This window comes from Homarus americanus, unplaced genomic scaffold, assembly GCF_018991925.1.
Source record: "Homarus americanus isolate GMGI-L3 unplaced genomic scaffold, GMGI_Hamer_2.0 scaffold24922, whole genome shotgun sequence".
In the NCBI taxonomy this organism is placed as follows: Eukaryota; Metazoa; Arthropoda; class Malacostraca; order Decapoda; family Nephropidae; genus Homarus; species Homarus americanus.
In genome coordinates, this window is record NW_024722610.1 from 5,942,907 (window position 1) to 5,965,951 (window position 23,045).

General features: G+C 41.3%; 2 protein-coding genes across 2 annotated transcripts; one reads left to right on the forward strand and one right to left on the reverse strand.

Annotated features, from left to right (window-relative positions):
* Positions 1 to 1,556: 1,556 nt before the first annotated feature.
* On the forward strand, positions 1,557 to 10,649 carry LOC121862978 (homeobox protein aristaless-like). Its single transcript, XM_042361435.1, has 4 exons — positions 1,557 to 1,729; positions 5,995 to 6,118; positions 6,615 to 6,864; positions 10,087 to 10,649. The coding sequence occupies exons 1-4, from the start codon at positions 1,557 to 1,559 to the stop codon at positions 10,647 to 10,649; spliced, it is 1,110 nt and encodes a 369-aa protein (XP_042217369.1).
* A 3,476-nt stretch (positions 10,650 to 14,125) lies between these two features.
* LOC121862979 lies at positions 14,126 to 20,958 on the reverse strand. The gene is made up of 4 exons (XM_042361436.1): positions 20,872 to 20,958; positions 18,434 to 19,066; positions 17,619 to 18,215; positions 14,126 to 14,170 (listed from the first exon to the last, which is right to left on the reverse strand). The coding sequence occupies exons 1-4, from the start codon at positions 20,956 to 20,958 to the stop codon at positions 14,126 to 14,128; spliced, it is 1,362 nt and encodes a 453-aa protein (XP_042217370.1).
* Between the last annotated feature and the right edge of the window lie 2,087 nt (positions 20,959 to 23,045).

Sequence of the window (23,045 nt, forward strand, 5' to 3'; positions counted from 1 at the left end):
CCTACCCCTCCTCCTCCTCCGGCATGCGGCACTGGCTCCTCCCTCGCCCCTCCACGATGGTACCGACTCCTCCCCCACGGTGGCACTCCGCCCTCCAACTCTACTCTTCTGGGACTACAGCGACTGCCCCGCTGGCAGCAACATTGATAACACTCCTGCGTGAACTTTGACCCCCGTGTGACTTGTGTTGACTTGTGAAGGTCTTAGAGGCAGAGAGTTTGCCTGGTATACACTGATGTGCTGAAACACCTTGCTGTAAAAGTGAAGTTTGTAAATCTGTCAGAGTAATTTGTTGTATTCCCACGTCAGGATGCTAATGTTGGCGGCCTGACCTCTCCTTGGCTGTGTTAGTTCGGACACGAGATCACTTGTGACGGCCATCAAAATAATAATCCCGGGACACTAACTAGTGAACACTAATCACCAAGTATCAACAATCCAGCGAACTGCAGTATTTTAACTTCTATCGTTAAGTGATCGGAGCGACAATTGGAATTAAATCTGGCGCCGCACTACTGTATTGCCGTGGAAAGATTCTTAGTCTATTTGTAGGTACGGATATACAAGACCAAGAGCAGTAACGACAGGTACTACCACACCATAACACCACCCGCAAAATTAATGACAAAAATCTAAATGGAGCCAGAGGCAGCATTAACCTGAACTACTGACCTCGTTAAGTCTTGCTGGAGGAAGTGTGTCGTCTGCGTCTATCACCCACAAGAGCGTCTGTCTTTATCTATCACCCACAAGAGCATCTGTCTTTATCTATCACCCACAAGAGCGTCTGTCTTTATCTATCACCCACAAGAGCATCTGTCTTTATCTATCACCCACAAGAGCATCTGTCTTTATCTATCACCCACAAAAGCGTCTGTCTTTATCTATCACCCACAAGAGCGTCTGTCTTTATCTATCGCCCACAAGAGCATCTGTCTTTATCTATCACCCACAAGAGCATCTGTCTTTATCTATCACCCACAAGAGCGTCTGTCTTTATCTATCGCCCACAAGAGCATCTGTCTTTATCTATCACCCACAAGAGCATCTGTCTTTATCTATCACCCACAAGAGCATCTGTCTTTATCTATCACCCACAAGAGCATCTGTCTTTATCTATCACCTACAAGTTCTGCGTGATTGACTAAAGTCGTGATCACAGCGTAAGCAAAAACCATCGCACGAACTGAAAAAATCTTACCTGCGCGGGAAGCTCTTAAAAATTAGCGAGGAAGTAAATTGTGTAATAACAGAGTCGATAATAGAGAAAAAATGAAGAAAAATAAAACCGTAAATAGAAGTGTTCGAATATCACGATAGACACACACAATAACTGTAGTTATCATGGTGGTTTAAAGACACGGAATAAAGGAAACTGATAATAAACAAACACTAAGAAAATGAAGAAATAAACACATGAAACAAGGAAGAGTAATAACCAACTACTGGTTGCGTTTCAGCTACACTTGAAGGATAAATCCCACACCTTCGCAATACATCCACCAGTCAGGTTAGATCACTCTCAAGCGAAGTCCTCCCACCCTCATAATATTAGCATGGACGACAAGATGTTAGAAGGGGGTGGTGGAGGTTTCTCTGACGCCCATTTCAGGGGTCTGAGGGCGGGTGTAGGCGTCAATATGGGCGGCTACTCTATCAACGGTCTCCTCACCCCTACCTCCCAGCCTGACCAGAGCTCCGGGCTACTACACAATCTGACGCCTATCAAGTACGGTGAGTTGAGAGATAAATGTATAATTAGCACTTCTGTAAAATGTAAATAATTCTGCGTGCCATGAACATGTTACTCGGCAAGTTAAGGTTCCGTTGGCGCAGCACGGAGATAAACACATACAGTAAATATTTAATAATAAAAGTTGAAATTAAATAACATAAGAAGAGTTCCATCAAATCTAAAACAAAGTTATAAGCTTAAAAGTTCCAATAGTAATGATAAAACTATAATAGTGATTTTTTGAGGAAGTGAATCTGAGTAGCGAGGCTACTGTGTCACTAATAAGTCTTTCCACGACTGAGTTTATCACACGAGTGTTCTTCATAACACATTAAATACAACTATGAATTGTTCAGGATGACATTAAAGTGCATAGGTTGTTTATCATAACAATAATGTTCTTATTACAACAGTCCATTAGTATAAACATTAGTAAACATACAGAACATTTACCAACTCATTAATCAGCTCAAACACTAGTTAAAACTTTTGGCAGTAATTAAAATTGGTTAAATTCCCAGCCAGTTAACAAATAATTTTCGCAGTACACAGATTCAGATACACCTCAAATGACAACATACTGCCATATATATATATATATATATATATATATATATATATATATATATATATATATATATATATATATATATATATATATATATATATATATATATATATGCTGCTCTCCCTCCCCCGAACCTTCGAATATTCCTTGCTGGGTGAAGTAGAAGCATGAAGGAGGTTGTGTTTTGCCAGGCGGAGGTGGCCGTGTCTTATATACGGAGCAAGGCTGACTAAATCGTTTACCCCTAACTCAATGACCGCTATTAGGTTAACTTGGTTAGAGCCGCCGCGACCAGCCAAGCCAACCACGCAAAACTCCTCACCTCTTCCACTCTTATCTGTTGTTTTTCTTAATTTTTTTGTCAATACAACTACTTCTACACACACACACATACATATATATATATATATATATATATATATATATATATATATATATATATATATATATATATATATATATATATAAAATTCAGTTTTCTCTATTCTCACGTTCATACCCGGGGTGGAGATTCTGACCTGGTTGACCCGACACAAATGGTCAGTAATTTCGGCACCGACAAGACAGGTCTTGTTAAGTCAGGTATAAAATTGCGTCGCTTTAAATCCAATTGAATAGCCGACTGCGTAGACCAGGTTATTCAACCGGTGACGACTGAAATGCCACTGTGTATAATATACCCAAACATAATACAATCTAACCGAACCTAGTACAACCGAACCAAGTATAACCTAACCTAACCAGTACGTGTTTTCCTTAATTATGTTTGTTTTATTATAAATACAGTTGATCTCTGTTCACCCTGACAGGTTACCCAGACTGTGGCGGCATGGCGGGCAGCACTATGACCACGCCCTCGGGTATCTCAATCACCCTGGGGGCGCCCTTAGCAGCCCACCCACACCCTCACGCCCACCACCACCACCACCACCTCAATCCACACCACCCCCATCACCAGCACCACCATCACCACACGACTGCTGGACCTTCATTCTCCATCACCACGCCCATCCCCTCCACGCCCACGTCTGGGAGTAGCACGGGCGGCTCCTCACCCACACACACCTCTACGCCCATCACCTTCACTACCCTCACCGCTGGTGCCCTCAAGAGGAAACAGCGACGGTACAGGTGGGTGTAACACGTTAACTTATTGGGGATTCTTGTCAAGGGTATAGGTGTGTATAGGTGTGTGTGTGTGTGTGTGTGTGTAATAATGGTAAATATCAAGCAGTTGCTAACATTTATATATTGAGTCTTATATAGGGATAAAGAGAAAAATATATACAGTATAATATATTCTATAGCGTTTCCGTGGAATATTTATATTTTTTCGAGTATTTTAACTTATAGATGTATTCTGCTTCCGTCCAAATTCACAATGCTTTACGATGACTGATGCTGTTCTCATGGGCAGCTATCTATAATTATTTTTCCCCTGGTTGAAAGCTGCTGGTTTTTCAAAAGATGAATGGACATTTGAACAACACTGAAAAAAGAAGACAGCAAAATCAATAAGCCGCTTCAAGCGAAGCGAGTAACCTAGGGTCCGGACAAAAGCACCCTAGGACAAACAACCCTCAGTTAATGTGCAAAGTGGACAAAAGTCCCAGTTAAAGTGCAAAATAGCCTAGCACAAGTTCTGAAATTGTGCAGATCCACGTATGATCTTTTACATTTTACTGGACTGTGAAGCTGCTGTGAGATTCTAGGCACCTGCAATGCTTGGACAAATCCTAACAGAGCAACACCACAAAATTTAAGAACCAATGGAACTGAAGATTTAGATAAAACATCTATTTCAACAAAGGAACTAGTTTTTCATTGAACATTGTTGTTGTAGACGTCTTTCTCCTGAGCCTTGTTTACCATCGTTCATCCTAGTCCCTGTCTCTTGTCACCACATGTTTTTCATTTTTTCTCCTTTAACTTTTACTTACCTTTATCCTCTTCGCCACTGATCGGCTCGTTAGCCGCCTGGGCGGTCGGTCACGTCTCTGTTGGCAATGTTCAAGACTTTATGCATCTTCATTTGCCTTTCTTTTCCTGTTTTCAGCACCACTAGTTTCCTGACAGACATTTCGTCTCATTTTTCTCCAAGCCAAGATTCACCAATGGATGCCAAACCTATAGCTCTCGTACAAAACACACACACACCTGACCTACAGGCACATAAACACCTCCCTTAACTGAGACATGAATACACATCTCCACCAAATCATCAGTTTTCCTATAAATATAATGTTTTAATTATAGTACTTAATATTATTTTCAATAAGTACTTGCTAGGCTATCACAGATGTGTATGAATAACACATTTTTAATCGTTCGCAGTTAGTAACCTTTACCCAAAAAAAAAACAAATACTGTACTCATTGTTTAAATGGCTTGAAAACTATGCACGTTGATACGTTAAAATAATTAAATGTATCACTAACATCACTCAACAACGATGTTTGTACCCACAATTTGGCCGCAGACCAAGGTTGGCGATCACTTTTTTTTGTAAAAACAAAAAACAAACAAAAACATTGTTTTAAAAACCTTTTTGTTTATTGCTATTATGTTGGTTTTAATAAGTTTTAAGTATTAGTAGCCCCCTTTTAATAACTTTTTAATATGCTAGTAATCATAAACATTACATTCAGGATGATTTAGCAATCATTTATACTCTTTTCCAAGGCCAAAAAATCACTGTACAAAATCCAAGTTTGTAAAACACAAGCTTCTTAATGCATGAAAAACATTATTTTACTTTTACAGTTGAAAGTTTTTAAAGAATTTATTTAAGTACAGTTGGAGGGAAAGAGAGAGAGATGGGCAGTGGCAACCTGGCTCCCCTGGACCCATATAATACATGATCTGAACACAATAAAATCATAGACTCGGGGCCCAACCATAAACAGAAGCAGTTACCGGTTATACTGAACAGTGGCAACTTGGCTCCTTATAGTCAGGATTTGAGATGTGTACCGCCCTGTAAGTTTATTATCACCATTTTCACCAGTGTACAGTATAACTGAACAACCAAAGGAGCATAACACAATTGTTTCACTTTCTTTCCCATTTACTCTTACTGTTGCCCTGCTGCTCTCACTGAATCCTTTTACTGCATTTAATAGCCTTCCTCCCATCCCATACACTTGTGATGCCTCCCACAATGCTATTCTGCTCACCATATCATAAGCCTTTTCCAAATCTATTATAAATCATTAAAACCAACAAAAATTTATTAAAACCAAGAAAATGGGCATAAAATAAAAATGGGTTATGTTTGGATCAAACCATTGGTTTAAATCGGCCAATCCTGCCGCAGACAAACATCAATATACCCAGATATGACGGCTGGTCTGACTAGTCGGGACGACAGTTTACAGACTGGTCAGTGGTCACTTTTGACAGGTTTCAGTGTTGCCAGGTCCCCGCTAAATCAGACCCTACAAGAAGCCCAAAACAACAAAAATGAATTTCTACCAGAATAAAACAAGCTCAACTCTAATTATATATCACTCTTAATCTGTTTGTTATTAATCTCTCATGATCTGTTATTACCAAAGCCAGGTTAAGTATTAGCAACTAACACAATCGAACTAAAATACAATAAAGGCAATGTATTTTTTCGGCTGCCATTTTAGCGCCCCTAGGGAAATTATTCTAAATCACCATCACCACTATTACATACTATCCACAGAACGACCTTCACCAACTACCAGCTGGAGGAGTTAGAGAGAGCCTTCCACAGGACCCACTACCCCGACGTGTTCTTCAGGGAGGAACTCGCCTTAAGGATCGACTTGACGGAGGCCAGAGTTCAGGTGAGACCTTTGACCACGGAATAGAAATGATTTATCTTTAAATGAGAAAACCAAAACAGGCTTCCTATCTCATTACATCTTTACCTCACCACGTCTATACCTCACCCACACCTCTACCTCACCACGTCTATACCTCACCCACACCTCTACCTCACCACGTCTATACCTCACCCACACCTCTACCTCACCACATCTATACCTCACCCACACCTCTACCTCACCACGTCTATACCTCACCACATTTATACCTCACCCACACCTCTACCTCACCACGTCTATACCTCACCCACACCTCTACCTCACCACGTCTATACCTCACCCACACCTCTACCTCACCACGTCTATACCTCACCCACACCTCTACCTCACCACGTCTATACCTCAACCACACCACATCTATACCTCACCCACACCTCTACCTCACCACGTCTATACCTCACCCACACCTCTACCTCACCACGTCTATACCTCACCTGTCTCTCTCATCTCCCCGCAGGTATGGTTCCAAAATCGACGGGCCAAGTGGAGGAAACAAGAGAAACTGGCAGTGAAACACCAGGAGGCAGCAGCAGCAGCAGTAGCGGCGGCAGTAGGACAGCAGCAGGGAACGGGTGGCTTGCAGGGTGTAGGACTACAGGGTGTGGGCGTGATGCAGCAGCAGCAACAAGGCATCAATGTCACGCTACCTGCAGGCGCCGCCTCACAGTCCAGTCAAGTGGTAGTAGCTTCTCTGACTCCCATGACAGGTGAGGGAGTGGGTGTTTTTCTCTCGCTTACACACAATTCTCTGTTATCACGTCTCTTCTTTCTCCCCATTTTCTTATAAATCTGCTGTCTTTCCGCCTTTTTCTCTCTCCTCCATAAAGATGCAAGCCAATGAAAATTCATAAACGAGATACTGAAATAAAAAAGATAGTAACTGAAATATATAGTTACTGAAATAAAAAAAAATACTTTCTCTCATCCTCCCTCTAGCTGTGGAAGTCACCTCCTCGACGGGGCCCGCACCAAACACTTCACCACCCAGTAACTCCCAGTCGCATACGCCCACCCAACATCTATCCTTCGGTAAGTGTTCCTTTAAGGTTAGGTTGGGTACTATCCTAACCTAACCTCACCCCCGTCCCCCAAATAGTGTTAGGGTGATTAATCTTTAGGTCATTTAAGCTGAGGTGGAGATTCTTCAGGTCGAAAATCCAACTAAGATTTCATTGTTGATCTTTACATACTTTTTTTTTAAATTTTGGAGCTGAGGCGGTTGATCTATATTTACAATTTCACGTCTTATCAGCTTACTGTACTAACCGTGTTCCTTCTGATATCTCGAGGTCCATATACGTAATCGTCTCGGGGAGTTTGTAGGTGATGGTTAATAACATTATTATCCTTATTAATATAAATATCCGTCCGTGTTGGGTTTATCCTGGCGGTCAGTGTGCGTGTTTGTCCATGGGTCGTACGCGGCAGTCCGTGTACGTGATTCAGCGATGATATGTTGGACAGAGCCTGAAACCTGCTAAGAGATGGAAGGGGGGGTGAGGGGGGAGGCAGAGTGGATGGTGAGGGGGAGGGAGGGCACTTGTATGATGTCTGGCTCTGTGTGTGTGGGGGGGCTGGGGTTTTGTGTAGTATGTGTGGCTGTTTATGTAGGGGAATGTGGGGGTGTGTGTGTTGGGGTTGTGCATGTAGGGTGTGTGAGTAGGGTTGTGTGTGAAGAGGTTCTATGTGTGTGGTGAAGAGGTTGTGCATGGACCCTGTTGGGGGAGGGGAGGGTATGTATGTGTGTGTGTGTGTGTGTATGTATGTATGTATGTATGTATGTATGTATGTATGGTGAACTAAAGACACAAGTAGAAGGAAAGTTTTGACGCAACTCAACTCTTGCAATCCGTTTGCCTTTGTCCACTGTGGGGCGGATAAAGTAGGGCGCATAACCCGTCAATTCTTTACATTCTAATCCATAATAACGATTTCAACCAGCTCTCAAAGGGTAGGAAATGTACATTCAATGATAGATGAGGGGTTAGAGCATCAGCCAATCAACTTCAGGGTAAGATTATTATTGTTTCTGGCCAATCAGATGACAGGTAAGCTTGCCCCATCAGCCAGCCAATGAGTGCCCGTGGTGGAGGTCACGTGATCCAGGGAACAGTTCTGGCGGGATAATTAACAGATCCTATAATGTAATTAGTCAAGCCGACATCAAACACTTGGTCCGTCCAACTCAACTTAGGCGATCTGAGCCACCGAGGGAAATCTGAGCCTTAATTAATAACCTTCACTTTATTTTTACCTGAGTTTTATGATATTTTTTTATTTTACTGTAGACAAGATGTGTGTGTGTGTGTGTGTGTGTGTGTGTGTGTGTGTGTGTGTGTGTGTGTGTGGTGTGTGTGTGTGTGTGTGTGTGTGTGTGTGTGTGTGTGTGTGTGTGTGTGTGTGTGTGTGTGTGTGTGTGTGTGGGTGTGTGTGTGTGTGTGTGTGTGTGTGTGTGTGTGTGTGTGTGTGTGTGTGTGTGTGTGTGTGTGTGTGGGTGTATGTGTGTGTGTGTAATAATGATAATAATAATTAACGGTTTATTGAAAAAGTTCTGCAGCCCGAAGGCTGAAAATATACATTGGGCATAAATGACTTATTACATACATTGGTGGTTTAACAAAAGCCTTCATTGGAGAAAGGTAAAGGAACATACAGTGAACATACAGATTAATGTAGGTGTTGAACAGTAAAAACGTAGTGTAGTAACTCCCTCCCAGATGGTGTTAGGAGGGACCTCACGTGGTGTAGTAGTTCCCTCACAGATGGTGTTATGAGGGGCCTCACGTGGTGTAGTAATTCCCTCACAGATGGTGTTATGAGGGGCCTCACCTCAGATGGTGTTATGAGGGACGTGGTGTAGTAATTCCCTCTGGTGTTATGTAGATGGTGTTATGTCCGTGGTGTTATGTGTCCCTCACAGATGGTGTGTGTGTGTGTGTGTGTGTGGTGTAGTGGTGGTCACGTGTGTAGTGATGTGTGTGGTGTGTGGTGTGTGTGTGGTGTGTGTGTGTGTGTGTGTGTGTGTGTGTGTGTGTGTGTGTGTGTGTTGTGTGTGGGTGTGGTTTATTGTGCAGCCCGAAGGCTGAAAATATACATTGGACATTAATGACTTATTACATACATTGGTGGTTTAACAAAAGCCTTCATTAGAGAAAGGTAAAGGAACATACAGTGAACATACAGATTAATGTAGGTGTTGAATAGCAAACTCGTAGTGTAGTAACTCCCTCCCAGATGGTGTAGTAGTTCCCTCAGATGGTGTTATGAGGGATCTGGCGTGGTGTAGTAATTCCCTCGCAGATGGTGTTATGAGGGGCCTCACGTGGTGTAGTAATTACCTCACAGATGGTGTTATGAGGGACCTCACGTGGTGTAGTAATTACCTCACAGATGGTGTTATGTGTGGTGTGTGTGGTGTGTGTGTGTGTGTGTGTGTGTGTGTGTGTGTGTGTGTGTGTGTGTGTGTGTGTGTGTGTGTGTGTGTGTGTGTGTGTGTGTGTGTGTGTGTGTGTGTGTGTGTGTGTGTGTGTGTGTGTGTGGTGTGTGTGTGTGTGTGTGTGTGTGTGTGTGTGGTGTGTGTGTGTGTGTGTGTGTGTGTGTGTGTGTGTGTGTGTGTGTGTGTGTGTGTGTGTGTGTGTGTGTGTGTGTGTGTGTGTGTGTGTGTGTGTGTGTGTGTGTGTGTGTGTGTGTGTGTGTGTGTGTGTGTGTGTGTGTGTGTGTGTGTGGTGTGGTGTGTGTGTGTGTGTGTGTGTGTGTGTGTGTGTGTGTGTGTGTGTGTGTGTGTGTGTGTGGTGTGTGTGTGTGTGTGTGTGTGTGTGTGTGTGTGGGTGTGGTGTGTGTGTGGTGTGTGGGTGTGGTGTGTGTGTGTGTGTGTGTGTGTTGTGTGTGTGTGTGTGTGATAACTGACCCAGCATGACCATGCCTCACAGGGTCATCTTCCCCGGGGTCATCATTTCCCTGCCTGGGTATGGAATGGACTTCGCCCTTCACTTCCACGCTTTCAACGCCGCCTCCGCCCACAACGCCAACACCAGCATCTTCCCCGCCACCCGAGCACTCGCCCGTCCTCGCCAGCCCTTACTACCTGGGCGTGCGGGGGTCTGACCTCGACCCTCACGAGGACGAGAAGCCACCCACGCTCGCTCAGGCATTCGCGCCAGCTTTCTCCAGCGGCGCCCTCAGTCTCACTTCCCCTGGGCTGAGTCTCACGACCGCAGGACTCAATCTCACCCCCACGAGTCTGTCTCTTACTTCAGCAAGTCTCCCCCTGACTCCAAGTTTATCTCTCACCCCCACCACCTTGGCCCTCGCGCCTTCCACACTGTCTCTAGCGCCCACAACTTTATGTCTCACGCCCTCAACCCCGTCTCTTGTGCCCACAACCTTATCACTTACCTCCCCTGCCCTGTCCCTCACGCCCACAAGTCTGTCGCAGCTGAGAATGAAGGCGAGAGAACACATTTCCTCTTTTATCAACCTCAACACTGACTAAACCTTCCTGCCCACACACTCCCTCCCACACCCACACCCTCCATTCCACACATGTGTCTACACCCTCCTTCCCACACGTCTACATCCTCCCTCACAACACGTCTACACCCTCCCTTCCACACACGCATCTACACCCTCCCTCCCACACCCCCACGTCCACCCCTCCCTCCCACACGCCCACTTCTACACCCTCCCTCCCACCGACAAACACTTCCCTGACACACTCAGGTGTAACAAGTGTTGTTGTTGACACACAAGATGGGTGACTCTCACTATCAGGATTATCTCAAACAAACATTAACCGTTGACCTCACACTACTCTCTCTCTCTCTTTAAGAAAAAATATATTAAAATTAAATGATAAAAGAATCGCTTTCATCATAATTTGGCAGGTTTTCATTCTTCTTTTGAATTACTTGCACTTGAATTGTAGTGCGGGGGCCTGGGTGAGGAGGTGGAGGGATTATATAGGAAATCCCCCCACCCAACTGTAGGAGGAGACGCACCCTACGCCATCCCTCCAGTCCCAGGATCTACTGTATACCCTTGTCACACACACACACACACACACACACACACACACACACACACACACACACGCACACACACTGAACTGAAGGTAGGAGGAATAATGAACTGAAGGTAACAAGGAAGGTGAAGTCAAACTCAAAGAGATTCTTCCAAATATATCAAACGAAAACACGAGATAAGATTGGACCAATACTGTCAGATACCGGCAAGCTAATGGATAAAGTTGGAGAAATGAGCAATAATCTGAACAGATATTTTTCCACAGTTTTTACCACCGAAAATTTAAACATGATACCCAAGGCACCGACTATATACAGGGATAGTGAAGAAAATAGATTAAGTGAGATAGTGACTAATAACGATGTTAATAAACAAATAGACAGAGTAAAGCCTAATAAGTCACCACGAACTGATGAGTTATTTGCCAGAGTATTAAAGGATTGTAAGGAAGATCTTAGTAAGTCCTTCGCAAATTTGTTTAACATATTAAAAACGTGTGTAGTTCCAGAATCCTGGAGGACAGCGAATGTAATACCAATTTTCCAGAAGGGAGATAGATACTCTAACTACCATCCAATCAGTTTAGCATCAATTGTAGGCAAATTGCTGGAAGCAATAATTTCAAACTCTAATCAAAACCACTCTGAGAAGCACAAGTTGATCAATGATTCCCAACATGGCTTCACAAGTGGGCGTCTGATTAATCTATTAACATTATTTTCAACTGTTTTCGAATCAGTGGATGACGGACACGATTATAATGTGGTATACCTCGACTTTAGCAAAGCCTTCCACAGAGTCCCACACGAAAGATTAATGCAAAAGTGGAGGCTCGTGGAATTGGAGGGTAATTTAAAATGGATTAGGGCGTATTTACAGGACAGGAAACAGTGAGCAAGCATTAACGGCAGTAAATCCGATTAGGGTAACGTCACTAGTTAGAGTATCCTAAGGCTCAATACTTGGACCATTACTATTTATTATACTATACATAAACGACATAGATATGGGCGTAGACTGCATCATAAGTAAATTTGTTGACGACACCAAAATAGGGCGTGTAATTAAATCTGATGAAGACTCTGCAAAACAACAGAAAGATCTAAAAAAAAAATTGCATGGTCTGAAAAATTGCAGATGAAATTTAATGTAGACAAATGTAAAGTAATTAGTCTAGGAGATGCAAGCAGAGAAACCAGATATCGGATGGACAACATTGTTATAGAGAAATCCAACTGAGAAAGATTTAGGAGTAGTGATAAGTAGGAATCTTAAAACAAGTCAACAATGTGTATTTGCTCGAAACAAGGCTAACAAAGTACTTGAGTTCATACAAAGGAGTGTTAGCTACAAGACTAGCGAGGTCATCCTAAAACTATATCTTGCACTTGTGAGACCTAACTTGGATTACATAGTTTCGTTCTGGTCACCGTACTACAGAATGAATATAGAATCCATAGAAAGAATTCAGAGGAGAATGAAAAGACTAATCCAGGGCATTAGGAACCTTGAGTATGGAGACAGGTTAAAGCATCTTAATTTGTACTCCCTCGAGAGACGTAGAGCGAGGGGCGATATGAAAGATGTGTATAAATGGAAGTCAGGGCTAAACACAGGTACTCATACTATCCTACCGGAAGCAAACTCATAGTAATGGTTTTAAATTAGACAAATTTAGGCGTGAGATAGGTAAACATTGGATTGGAAATAGAATGGTGGAGGAGTGGAACAAGTTACCAGACATCATCATTAACTCGAATATGCTGGATAGCTTCAAACATAGGTTGGATGGAACATATGAGCGACAGGGGTTGGGTGTAAACGGGACTACCCAGTATGGGCCAATAGGCCCGCTGCAGTTTTCTCCATAGTTATGTTCTTATGTACACACACGCACTCACATACACACATAGTCACTCATTTGCACTACACACACACATGCGCACATACACACACACACACACATGCAGTACAAACACACACCACACATATAGACACACAGTTCTCCGTCAAGTGGAGAAGAATAAGAAGCCATCAAGTGGCGTCCCGCGACATCACTGTATAGAGTGTACCCCTGATCCTCGCTCTTGTTTATAGTGAAACACTGCCCCTGCCGGCAGAGGAAGGGGGCCCTGAACCATGCTCTTGTTTATAGTGAAACATTGCCCCTGCTGGCAGAGGAAGGGGGGGATGGGGAGGGGCAGGGCTGAGAGACACAGCATCTCTCAGTCACTCTGGGAGGCTCCAGGATTTACCACTTGTAGGTCTTCCCTTAGAGGCGCCACACAGACTCAATTTAAAACTTGATTACTTTTCCATGGCTGCGAAGACTTATAAATAGCAGCTCCTTGGTCCAGCAAGTTGAAGTTTCTCGCAACGATACTTCCACCCCAACCCTCCTCCTCTCTCACTCCCACCCCTTCTCACCCACTATCACCCCTCCTCTCTCACCCATCCTCCTTCTATCATCTCCCACTCTCTCTTTCTCTACATTTTCTTGTTATTTTTCTCTTCATAAATTATTATGTCCATTTCATAGTTTACTCTCTCTCTCACCTTTCCATCATTTCCTTCAGCCATAATAATTCTTAGTATTTCTTTTGCATTTACTTTTCATCCTAAGGTTTAATTTTTTTACCTATGTACACCCACTAAAAAATTATTCGGCACCCGTGTCATATTGTATCACGCCGTAAGGGTGCCGAATATTTTTTTAGTGGGTGTACATAACTACCCACTTGGGTCAGTGTGGATACAGCTCATTTTATACCAAGCAAGCAGGAAGTATGGCCAGCACCACATTCAACAGCCTCCACCTTCCCAAAATAAATGTAAAGTTTGGTAGACATATACAGTTGGGTGGCCTGGCAGTGCCCCGGGATTGAACCAGTGATTTTTAAGATAAGAAACAAGTGCTACGATAATTATATAAAGCCAACATGGTGTCTACCGGCCTTCCTCCCCAAGAAACAGTGTGTCTCTGGCAGATTTCTGTTCAGGACAAAAAGTTATGAAAATAAAATTACAAAAATTACAATTCCTCTGTTTGTTTTTGGATACTGTATTCTTAACATAAGAATGAACATTAATGTATTCTGTTAAATTTCTCCCATTCTACTTATTCCCCTTCCTAATCTCTTAAGGACTCGGTAGGAATACATCTTCCATACTTTTTTGTTTATTAGTTGATAATCGGTGAAAAACATTGTGCATTTCTTTGTTAATTTCTTTATTTTTTATTATCATTACACCAATTATCAGCTTATTTAGTTTATGGATTATGGGTGAAAATCATCCTGTGCAGTTTTTTTATTTGTCAGTTGATTTTGGGTGATTTACGACGATTAGAATTCATTAAGGGAAGAGAGGCATTGCTCACCCCATACAACATATTACTGTATAGTAAGCAACAGATGTTAATTGCTGAAAATGTTCTGGGCATGAGCAGTTCGATCCAAACCAGCCAAACTTAACCTAACTTAATCTTTCACTCCAAGAGGTAATCTCAGCATGCCTCAAGCTTTCAATGATGCTTTGATGAGCTGTGCATGTCCGCACTATTTTCAGCCCGATATAACCTCGGCACACCACAATGGCAAGTCACCTGATTATGATGTCTTGTGTAATTAAAAAACTAAAGCCACTATATTGTAATTATTTTTGTCATTAAATGTTCAGTGGCCAAGGGCAGCAATAATATTTTGAACTTAATTTATCCCAAAACAAATTTATATAATTTGCACAGTACAGTACATTATTGTACTGTCTTGAGGAATAACATACCCAAAATAAAAAAGATTGTACAGTAGTTCCATTTCTTCATTGTTTTAATTATAACAATTACTGTATAACCTAAATACTGTACTACTTAACTCATGAACAAATTATAATGGTATACTGTACTGTATAACATTCTTTATTTTGAGTCCAAACAGCCGTCATATTATTAAGCACACATCACCCTTATGTCTGTTAATTTCTCTAATACTTAATATTAAACTATTAGTATAAATGTCTTTGGGAAAATATGTACAGTACATAATGTTGTTTTTCTGTAATAAAACATAAAAGGAAGTTAATTTAGTATTTTCTTAACCTCTTACTGTAATGTTCATCTGAAAAGTGAAGAATAATCCCCACTAACTGTTCTTTTATCTATTATGTACTGAAAGAATAATATAATTATCTATCGGTCTATCTATCTACCTACTGTGTCTATCTATCTACCCACTGTGTCTATCTATCTACCTACTGTGTCTATCTATCTACCCACTGTGTCTATCTATCTACCCACTGTGTCTATCTACCTACCTACTGTGTCTATCTATCTACCCACTGTGTCTATCTATCTACCCACTGTGTCTATCTATCTACCCACTGTGTGTCTATCTATCTACCTACTGTGTCTATCTATCTACCCACTGTGTCTATCTATCTACCTACTGTGTTTATCTATCTACCCACTGTGTGTCTATCTATCTACCTACTGTGTCTATCTATCTACCCACTGTGTCTATCCATCTACCCACTGTGTCTATCCATCTACCCACTGTGTCTATCTATCTACCCACTGTATCTATCTATCAATATAAAACCCAAAACATTTATTATTCAAGAAATATATCAAAGTAAATAACCTGAGAGTCATTATAGTTAAGCAAAAGTAGATACAGTAAATAGTAATAATAATTTGTCTTTCTTTTTCTATTTTCCAGTAGGCAAGTTTGATGTCCTGGGGATGATTGTTTAAAGAGAATTACTGTATGTGAGGTGAATGAGAGAGAGAGAGAGAACAAGAAACACAAATGTTTATGGTGCAGTATGATAGAGGAAGAACTTGTATAAACTGGTCAGTGTCGCCAACAGTCACAATGTTTATGGTGCAGTATGATAGAGGAAGAACTTGTATAAACTGGTCAGTGTCGCCAACAGTCACAATGTTTATGGTACAGTATGATAGAGGAAGAACTTGTATAAACTGGTCAGTGTTGCCAACAGTCACAATGTTTATGGTACAGTATGATAGAGGAAGAACTTGTATAAACTGGTCAGTGTCGCCAACAGTCACAATGTTTATGGTACAGTATGATAGAGGAAGAACTTGTATAAACTGGTCAGTGTCGCCAACAGTCACAATGTTTATGGTACAGTATGATAGAGGAAGAACTTGTATAAACTGGTCAGTGTCGCCAACAGTCACAATGTTTATGGTACAGTATGATAGAGGAAGAACTTATAAACTGGTCAGTGTTGCCAACAGTCTGTTTATGGTGCAGTATGATAGAGGAAGAACTTATAAACTGGTCAGTGTCGCCACAGTCACAATGTTTATGGTACAGTATGATAGAGGAAGAACTTGTATAAACTGGTCAGTTGCCAACAGTCACAATGTTTATGGTACAGTATGATAGAGGAAGAACTTGTATAAACTGGTCAGTGTCGCCAACAGTCACAATGTTTATGGTACAGGTAGTGATAGTTTATGGTACAGTATGATAGAGGAAGAACTTGTATAAACTGGTCAGTGTTGCCAACAGTCACAATGTTTATGGTACAGTATGATAGAGGAAGAACTTGTATAAACTGGTCAGTGTTGCCAACAGTCACAATGTTTATGGTACAGTATGATAGAGGAAGAACTTGTATAAACTGGTCAGTGTCGCCAACAGTCACAATGTTTATGGTGCAGTATGATAGAGGAAGAACTTGTATAAACTGGTCAGTGTCGCCAACAGTCACAATGTTTATGGTCACAGTTTATGGTACAGTATGATAGAGGAAGAACTTGTATAAACTGGTCAGTGTCGCCAACAGTCACAATGTTTATGGTACAGTATTATAGAGGAAGAACTTGTATAAACTGGTCAGTGTTGCCAACAGTCACAATGTTTATGGTACAGTATGATAGAGGAAGAACTTGTATAAACTGGTCAGTGTTGCCAACAGTCACAATGTTTATGGTGCAGTATGATAGAGGAAGAACTTGTATAAACTGGTCAGTGTTGCCAACAGTCACAATGTTTATGGTGCAGTATGATAGAGGAAGAACTTGTATAAACTGGTCAGTGTCGCCAACAGTCACAATGTTTATGGTACAGTATGATAGAGGAAGAACTTGTATAAACTGGTCAGTGTTGCCAACAGTCACAATGATTATGGTGCAGTATGATAGAGGAAGAACTTGTATAAACTGGTCAGTGTTGCCAACAGTCACAATGTTTATGGTACAGTATGATAGAGGAAGAACTTGTATAAACTGGTCAGTGTCGCCAACAGTCACAATGTTTATGGTACAGTATGATAGAGGAAGAACTTGTATAAACTGGTCAGTGTCGCCAACAGTCACAATGTTTATGGTACAGTATGATAGAGGAAGAACTTGTATAAACTGGTCAGTGTCGCCAACAGTCACAATGTTTATGGTACAGTAAACAGTCACAATGTTTATGGTACAGTATGATAGAGGAAGAACTTGTATAAACTGGTCAGTGTTGCCAACAGTCACAATGTTTATGGTGCAGTATGATAGAGGAAGAACTTGTATAAACTGGTCAGTGTTGCCAACAGTCACAATGTTTATGGTACAGTATGATAGAGGAAGAACTTGTATAAACTGGTCAGTGTTGCCAACAGTCACAATGTTTATGGTACAGTATGATAGAGGAAGAACTTGTATAAACTGGTCAGTGTCGCCAACAGTCACAATGTTTATGGTACAGTATGATAGAGGAAGAACTTGTATAAACTGGTCAGTGTTGCCAACAGTCACAATGTTTATGGTACAGTATGATAGAGGAAGAACTTGTATAAACTGGTCAGTGTTGCCAACAGTCACAATGTTTATGGTACAGTATGATAGAGGAAGAACTTGTATAAACTGGTCAGTGTCGCCAACAGTCACAATGTTTATGGTGCAGTATGATAGAGGAAGAACTTGTATAAACTGGTCAGTGTCGCCAACAGTCACAATGTTTATGGTACAGTATGATAGAGGAAGAACTTGTATAAACTGGTCAGTGTCGCCAACAGTCACAATGTTTATGGTACAGTATTATAGAGGAAGAACTTGTATAAACTGGTCAGTGTTGCCAACAGTCACAATGTTTATGGTACAGTATGATAGAGGAAGAACTTGTATAAACTGGTCAGTGTTGCCAACAGTCACAATGTTTATGGTGCAGTATGATAGAGGAAGAACTTGTATAAACTGGTCAGTGTTGCCAACAGTCACAATGTTTATGGTGCAGTCACAATGTTTATGGTACAGTATGATAGAGGAAGAACTTGTATAAACTGGTCAGTGTTGCCAACAGTCACAATGTTTATGGTACAGTATGATAGAGGAAGAACTTGTATAAACTGGTCAGTGTCGCCAACAGTCACAATGTTTATGGTACAGTATGATAGAGGAAGAACTTGTATAAACTGGTCAGTGTTGCCAACAGTCACAATGTTTATGGTACAGTACGATAGAGGAAGAACTTGTATAAACTGGTCAGTGTCGCCAACAGTCACAATGTTTATGGTACAGTATGATAGAGGAAGAACTTGTATAAACTGGTCAGTGTCGCCAACAGTCACAATGTTTATGGTACAGTATGATAGAGGAAGAACTTGTATAAACTGGTCAGTGTCGCCAACAGTCACAATGTTTATGGTACAGTATGATAGAGGAAGAACTTGTATAAACTGGTCAGTGTCGCCAACAGTCACAATGTTTATGGTACAGTATGATAGAGGAAGAACTTGTATAAACTGGTCAGTGTCGCCAACAGTCACAATGTTTATGGTGCAGTATGATAGAGGAAGAACTTGTATAAACTGGTCAGTGTCGCCAACAGTCACAATGTTTATGGTACATTGCGATAGAGGAAGAACTTGTATAAACTGGTCAGTGTCGCCAACAGTCACAATGTTTATGGTGCAGTATGATAGAGGAAGAACTGTATAACCGGTCAGTGTCGCTATCACAGTACAGTATGATAGAGGAAGAACTTACAAACTGGTTGTGTCGCCAACAGTCACAATGTTTATGGTGCAGTATGATAGAGGAAGAACTTGTATAAACTGGTCAGTGTTGCCAACAGTCACAATGTTTATGGTGCAGTATGATAGAGGAAGAACTTGTATAAACTGGTCAGTGTTGCCAACAGTCACAATGTTTATGGTACAGTATGATAGAGGAAGAACTTGTATAAACTGGTCAGTGTTGCCAACAGTCACAATGTTTATGGTACAGTATGATAGAGGAAGAACTTGTAGAAACTGGTCAGTGTCGCCAACAGTCACAATGTTTATGGTACAGTATGATAGAGGAAGAACTTGTATAAACTGGTCAGTGTCGCCAACAGTCACAATGTTTATGGTACAGTATGATAGAGGAAGAACTTGTATAAACTGGTCAGTGTCGCCAACAGTCACAATGTTTATGGTGCAGTATGAACTAGAGTGTCGCCAACAGAACAGTTAGAGGAAGAACTTGTATAAACTGGTCAGTGTCGCCAACAGTCACAATGTTTATGGTACAGTATGATAGAGGAAGAACTTGTATAAACTGGTCAGTGTCGCCAACAGTCACAATGTTTATGGTACAGTATGATAGAGGAAGAACTTGTATAAACTGGTCAGTGTCGCCAACAGTCACAATGTTTATGGTACAGTATGATAGAGGAAGAACTTGTATAAACTGGTCAGTGTCGCCAACAGTCACAATGTTTATGGTGCAGTATGATAGAGGAAGAACTTGTATAAACTGGTCAGTGTCGCCAACAGTCACAATGTTTATGGTGCAGTATGATAGAGGAAGAACTTGTATAAACTGGTCAGTGTTGCCAACAGTCACAATGTTTATGGTGCAGTATGATAGAGCAAGAACTTGTATAAACTGGTCAGTGTTGCCAACAGTCACAAAGTTTATGGTGCACTATGATAGAGGAAGAACTTGTATAAACAGGTCAGTGTCGCCAACAGTCACAATGTTTATGGTACAGTATGATAGAGGAAGAACTTGTATAAACTGGTCAGTGTCGCCAACAGTCACAATGTTTATGGTACAGTATGATAGAGGAAGAACTTGTATAAACTGGTCAGTGTCGCCAACAGTCACAATGTTTATGGTACAGTATGGTAGAGGAAGAACTTGTATAAACTGGTCAGTGTCACCAACAGTCACAATGTTTATGGTACAGTATGATAGAGGAAGAACTTGTATAAACTGGTCAGTGTCACCAACAGTCACAATGTTTATGGTACAGTATGATAGAGGAAGAACTTGTATAAACTGGTCAGTGTCGCCAACAGTCACAATGTTTATGGTACAGTATGATAGAAAGAACTTGTATAAACTGGTCAGTGTCGCCAACAGTCACAATGTTTATGGTGCAGTATGATAGAGGAAGAACTTGTATAAACTGGTCAGTGTCGCCAACAGTCACAATGTTTATGGTACAGTATTATAGAGGAAGAACTTGTATAAACTGGTCAGTGTCGCCAACAGTCACAATGTTTATGGTACAGTATGATAGAGGAAGAACTTGTATAAACTGGTCAGTGTCGCCAACAGTCACAATGTTTATGGTACAGTATGGTAGAGGAAGAACTTGTATAAACTGGTCAGTGTCACCAACAGTCACAATGTTTATGGTATAGTATGTTAGAGGAAGAACTTGTATAAACTGGTCAGTGTCGCCAACAGTCACAAACTGGTTAGTGTTGCCAACACAGTCACAATGAATTGGCGGGCAGGAAAGTGCTGCATTATTGTGATTGGCTGCAACCATTTCACATATCTTTGAACACTGCTGGAGACACCTGGCAACTCAAGGACGCTTGTTAACTAAAGTACGTAGAAAAAATTATGAACGGATGTAAAAGGTTATTGGTGAATGGATACTTAGTTCTCTGTTGCTTAATTAATGGTTGGGCTTTGTTGTTTTGTATTATATTACAGTACGTACTATAGTAAACAAATGGCCTGGAGTTGCCAGCAGTGTTTGAAGAATCTTGAACAAGGCTGTACGTACTTTCAAATGTAATGAGACAACTTGTAAAAGTGCAAAAAATTTAAGTACTTTTAAGTATAAAATACTCAAATACTGTACTCCAGAAAGTTATTACATAAAATAACAAGAGTACAGTATATGTCAGCAAAAGTTTGGGAACAAAAAGCTTCCATAAAATAGTTAATTACGTAAAGTGTAAACTATCATCACCACGTGTCCAAGGACGACAGGTAATATACCGCAGTATTTGTGTCAGTTTAGTTACAGTATACAGTCCAGAATTATTAGTTTCTGTGACTACCTCTACTGTACATTAATCAACTTCATTACTCTCTAATACTCTCAATGTTATAAGTCTATAAATATGTTCTCAGTGTGTTATTGTTCTCCTACAACATTCTCCTCAAACTCACGTGAAGTACTCGCCGATCACACCATCAACTACAGTCATTCAGCCAGTGGCTCGATTGTCTAATTTCTCCTCAATTATTTTCATGTCATCTGTGGAAATTTAATGAAAAGATAATTACTGTAATCTCTATTTTAATTTTTTTATTCAGAATGGTCAAATCTTTTGTTGAATAAATTATTTTGTAAAGTAGATTTTTGGTTGAAGGACATTTTACTGTACAGTATAGTCTCGATTTACGCGGATTTTGTTTACGCGTTTGGTCATTTATGCGACACCTTGTCAGAATGAAAATTTTACGTTACGCGGTTCATGCCATCATTTACGTGGGAAGCGGCATGGGCAGGGTGCGCATTAGGTCGCTCTTCCGTTATCGCTGACGTCATATGACGTATCGGACTGTGATTGGGCCACGCATCCTTACCACCCACGCAATCCCTCCACCGCTAGCTGTGATTGGTCTAATGTAACATGACGTGCCTTGCCACCAGAGGGAAGAAGTCGCTGACCTAGCCAGGCCAGTCTCATTGTTTCAGTCTTGGCGTATACAGTTCTCTCTTGTGCCCGCTATTCCCCTCACAATGGCTACCGCTATTCCCCTCAAAATGGCTACCGCTGGACCCCCACCACCCCTGAGAAACCTTGAGCTACCTGGACCAAGCCATGGTTATGTGAAGGAAATCATCGAGTTGGGGAGAAAATTAAGCTCATCCTTGACAAAGACACAGTCAAGCATCGGTATGAAGTGTCTAATAACATTCTGTCGAAAACTATGGAGCCGTATGCCTAGATGTATCACGACAACATCAATGCTAGTCTTGCCCGCAACCCACCACAACCACAGCCAGCCCAAGTCAGTGATAGTGACAGTGAGGATATGGACTTTGAGAGGTTTGTCAGGGAGGCCCTGCAAACCTCTGTGAGTAGTGATAGTGATTCACCGGAGGGCCACTAATCTGCATTCTGCCTCGGAACCAGCCGCCATCCATGTGTGCCGACCCATATCTTCTACTAACGTAAGTGTTAAACACCTTTAGATTTGTAGTTTTTTATAAAGATATTATGTGTGTCAATACCATTATAAAATTATGATGTTATTTTTACTACAAGGTACGTATTGTGTCGGAAAAAGTGGAGTTTGGGAGTCGGCCCAGCCTCTATTTCAATTAATCCCTTATGTTCTGTTATTTCGTTTACGCGTTTCTCGTTTTATGCAGACCTCCGCGGGTTCAATTGACCGCGTAAATGCACACTATACTGTACTGTACTGCTGTATCCTTACTGGCCATCAGACTAGTATAATAATTCTCCCAACTAAATACTTTTAACTCCTTGTGTACAAGGTCCCCTTTCTGCTGAATAAAATCATCTGGCATTAGACAAATAAAATTTTAAAAGTGGCTTCCCCATAGTGAAGGGGTTAAACTAAAGTCATAATTCTGATTTACTGAAGTTT

Coding starts and splice junctions, on each gene's coding strand:
- LOC121862978 (XM_042361435.1), top strand. CDS start 1,557: ATGGACGACAAGATGTTAGAAGGGGGTGGTGGAGGTTTCTCTGACGCC. Junction 1,730..5,994: donor CACAATCTGACGCCTATCAA/GTACGGTGAGTT, acceptor TACTATCCACAG/AACGACCTTCACCAACTACC. Junction 6,119..6,614: donor TGACGGAGGCCAGAGTTCAG/GTGAGACCTTTG, acceptor ATCTCCCCGCAG/GTATGGTTCCAAAATCGACG.
- LOC121862979 (XM_042361436.1), bottom strand. CDS start 20,958: ATGGTTGCAGCCAATCACAATAATGCAGCACTTTCCTGCCCGCCAATT. Junction 19,067..20,871: donor ACACTAACCAGTTTGTGACT/GTTGGCGACACT, acceptor GACACTGACCAG/TTTATACAAGTTCTTCCTCT. Junction 14,171..17,618: donor CATACTGTACCATAAACATT/GTGACTGTTTAC, acceptor TGTCCTGAACAG/AAATCTGCCAGAGACACACT.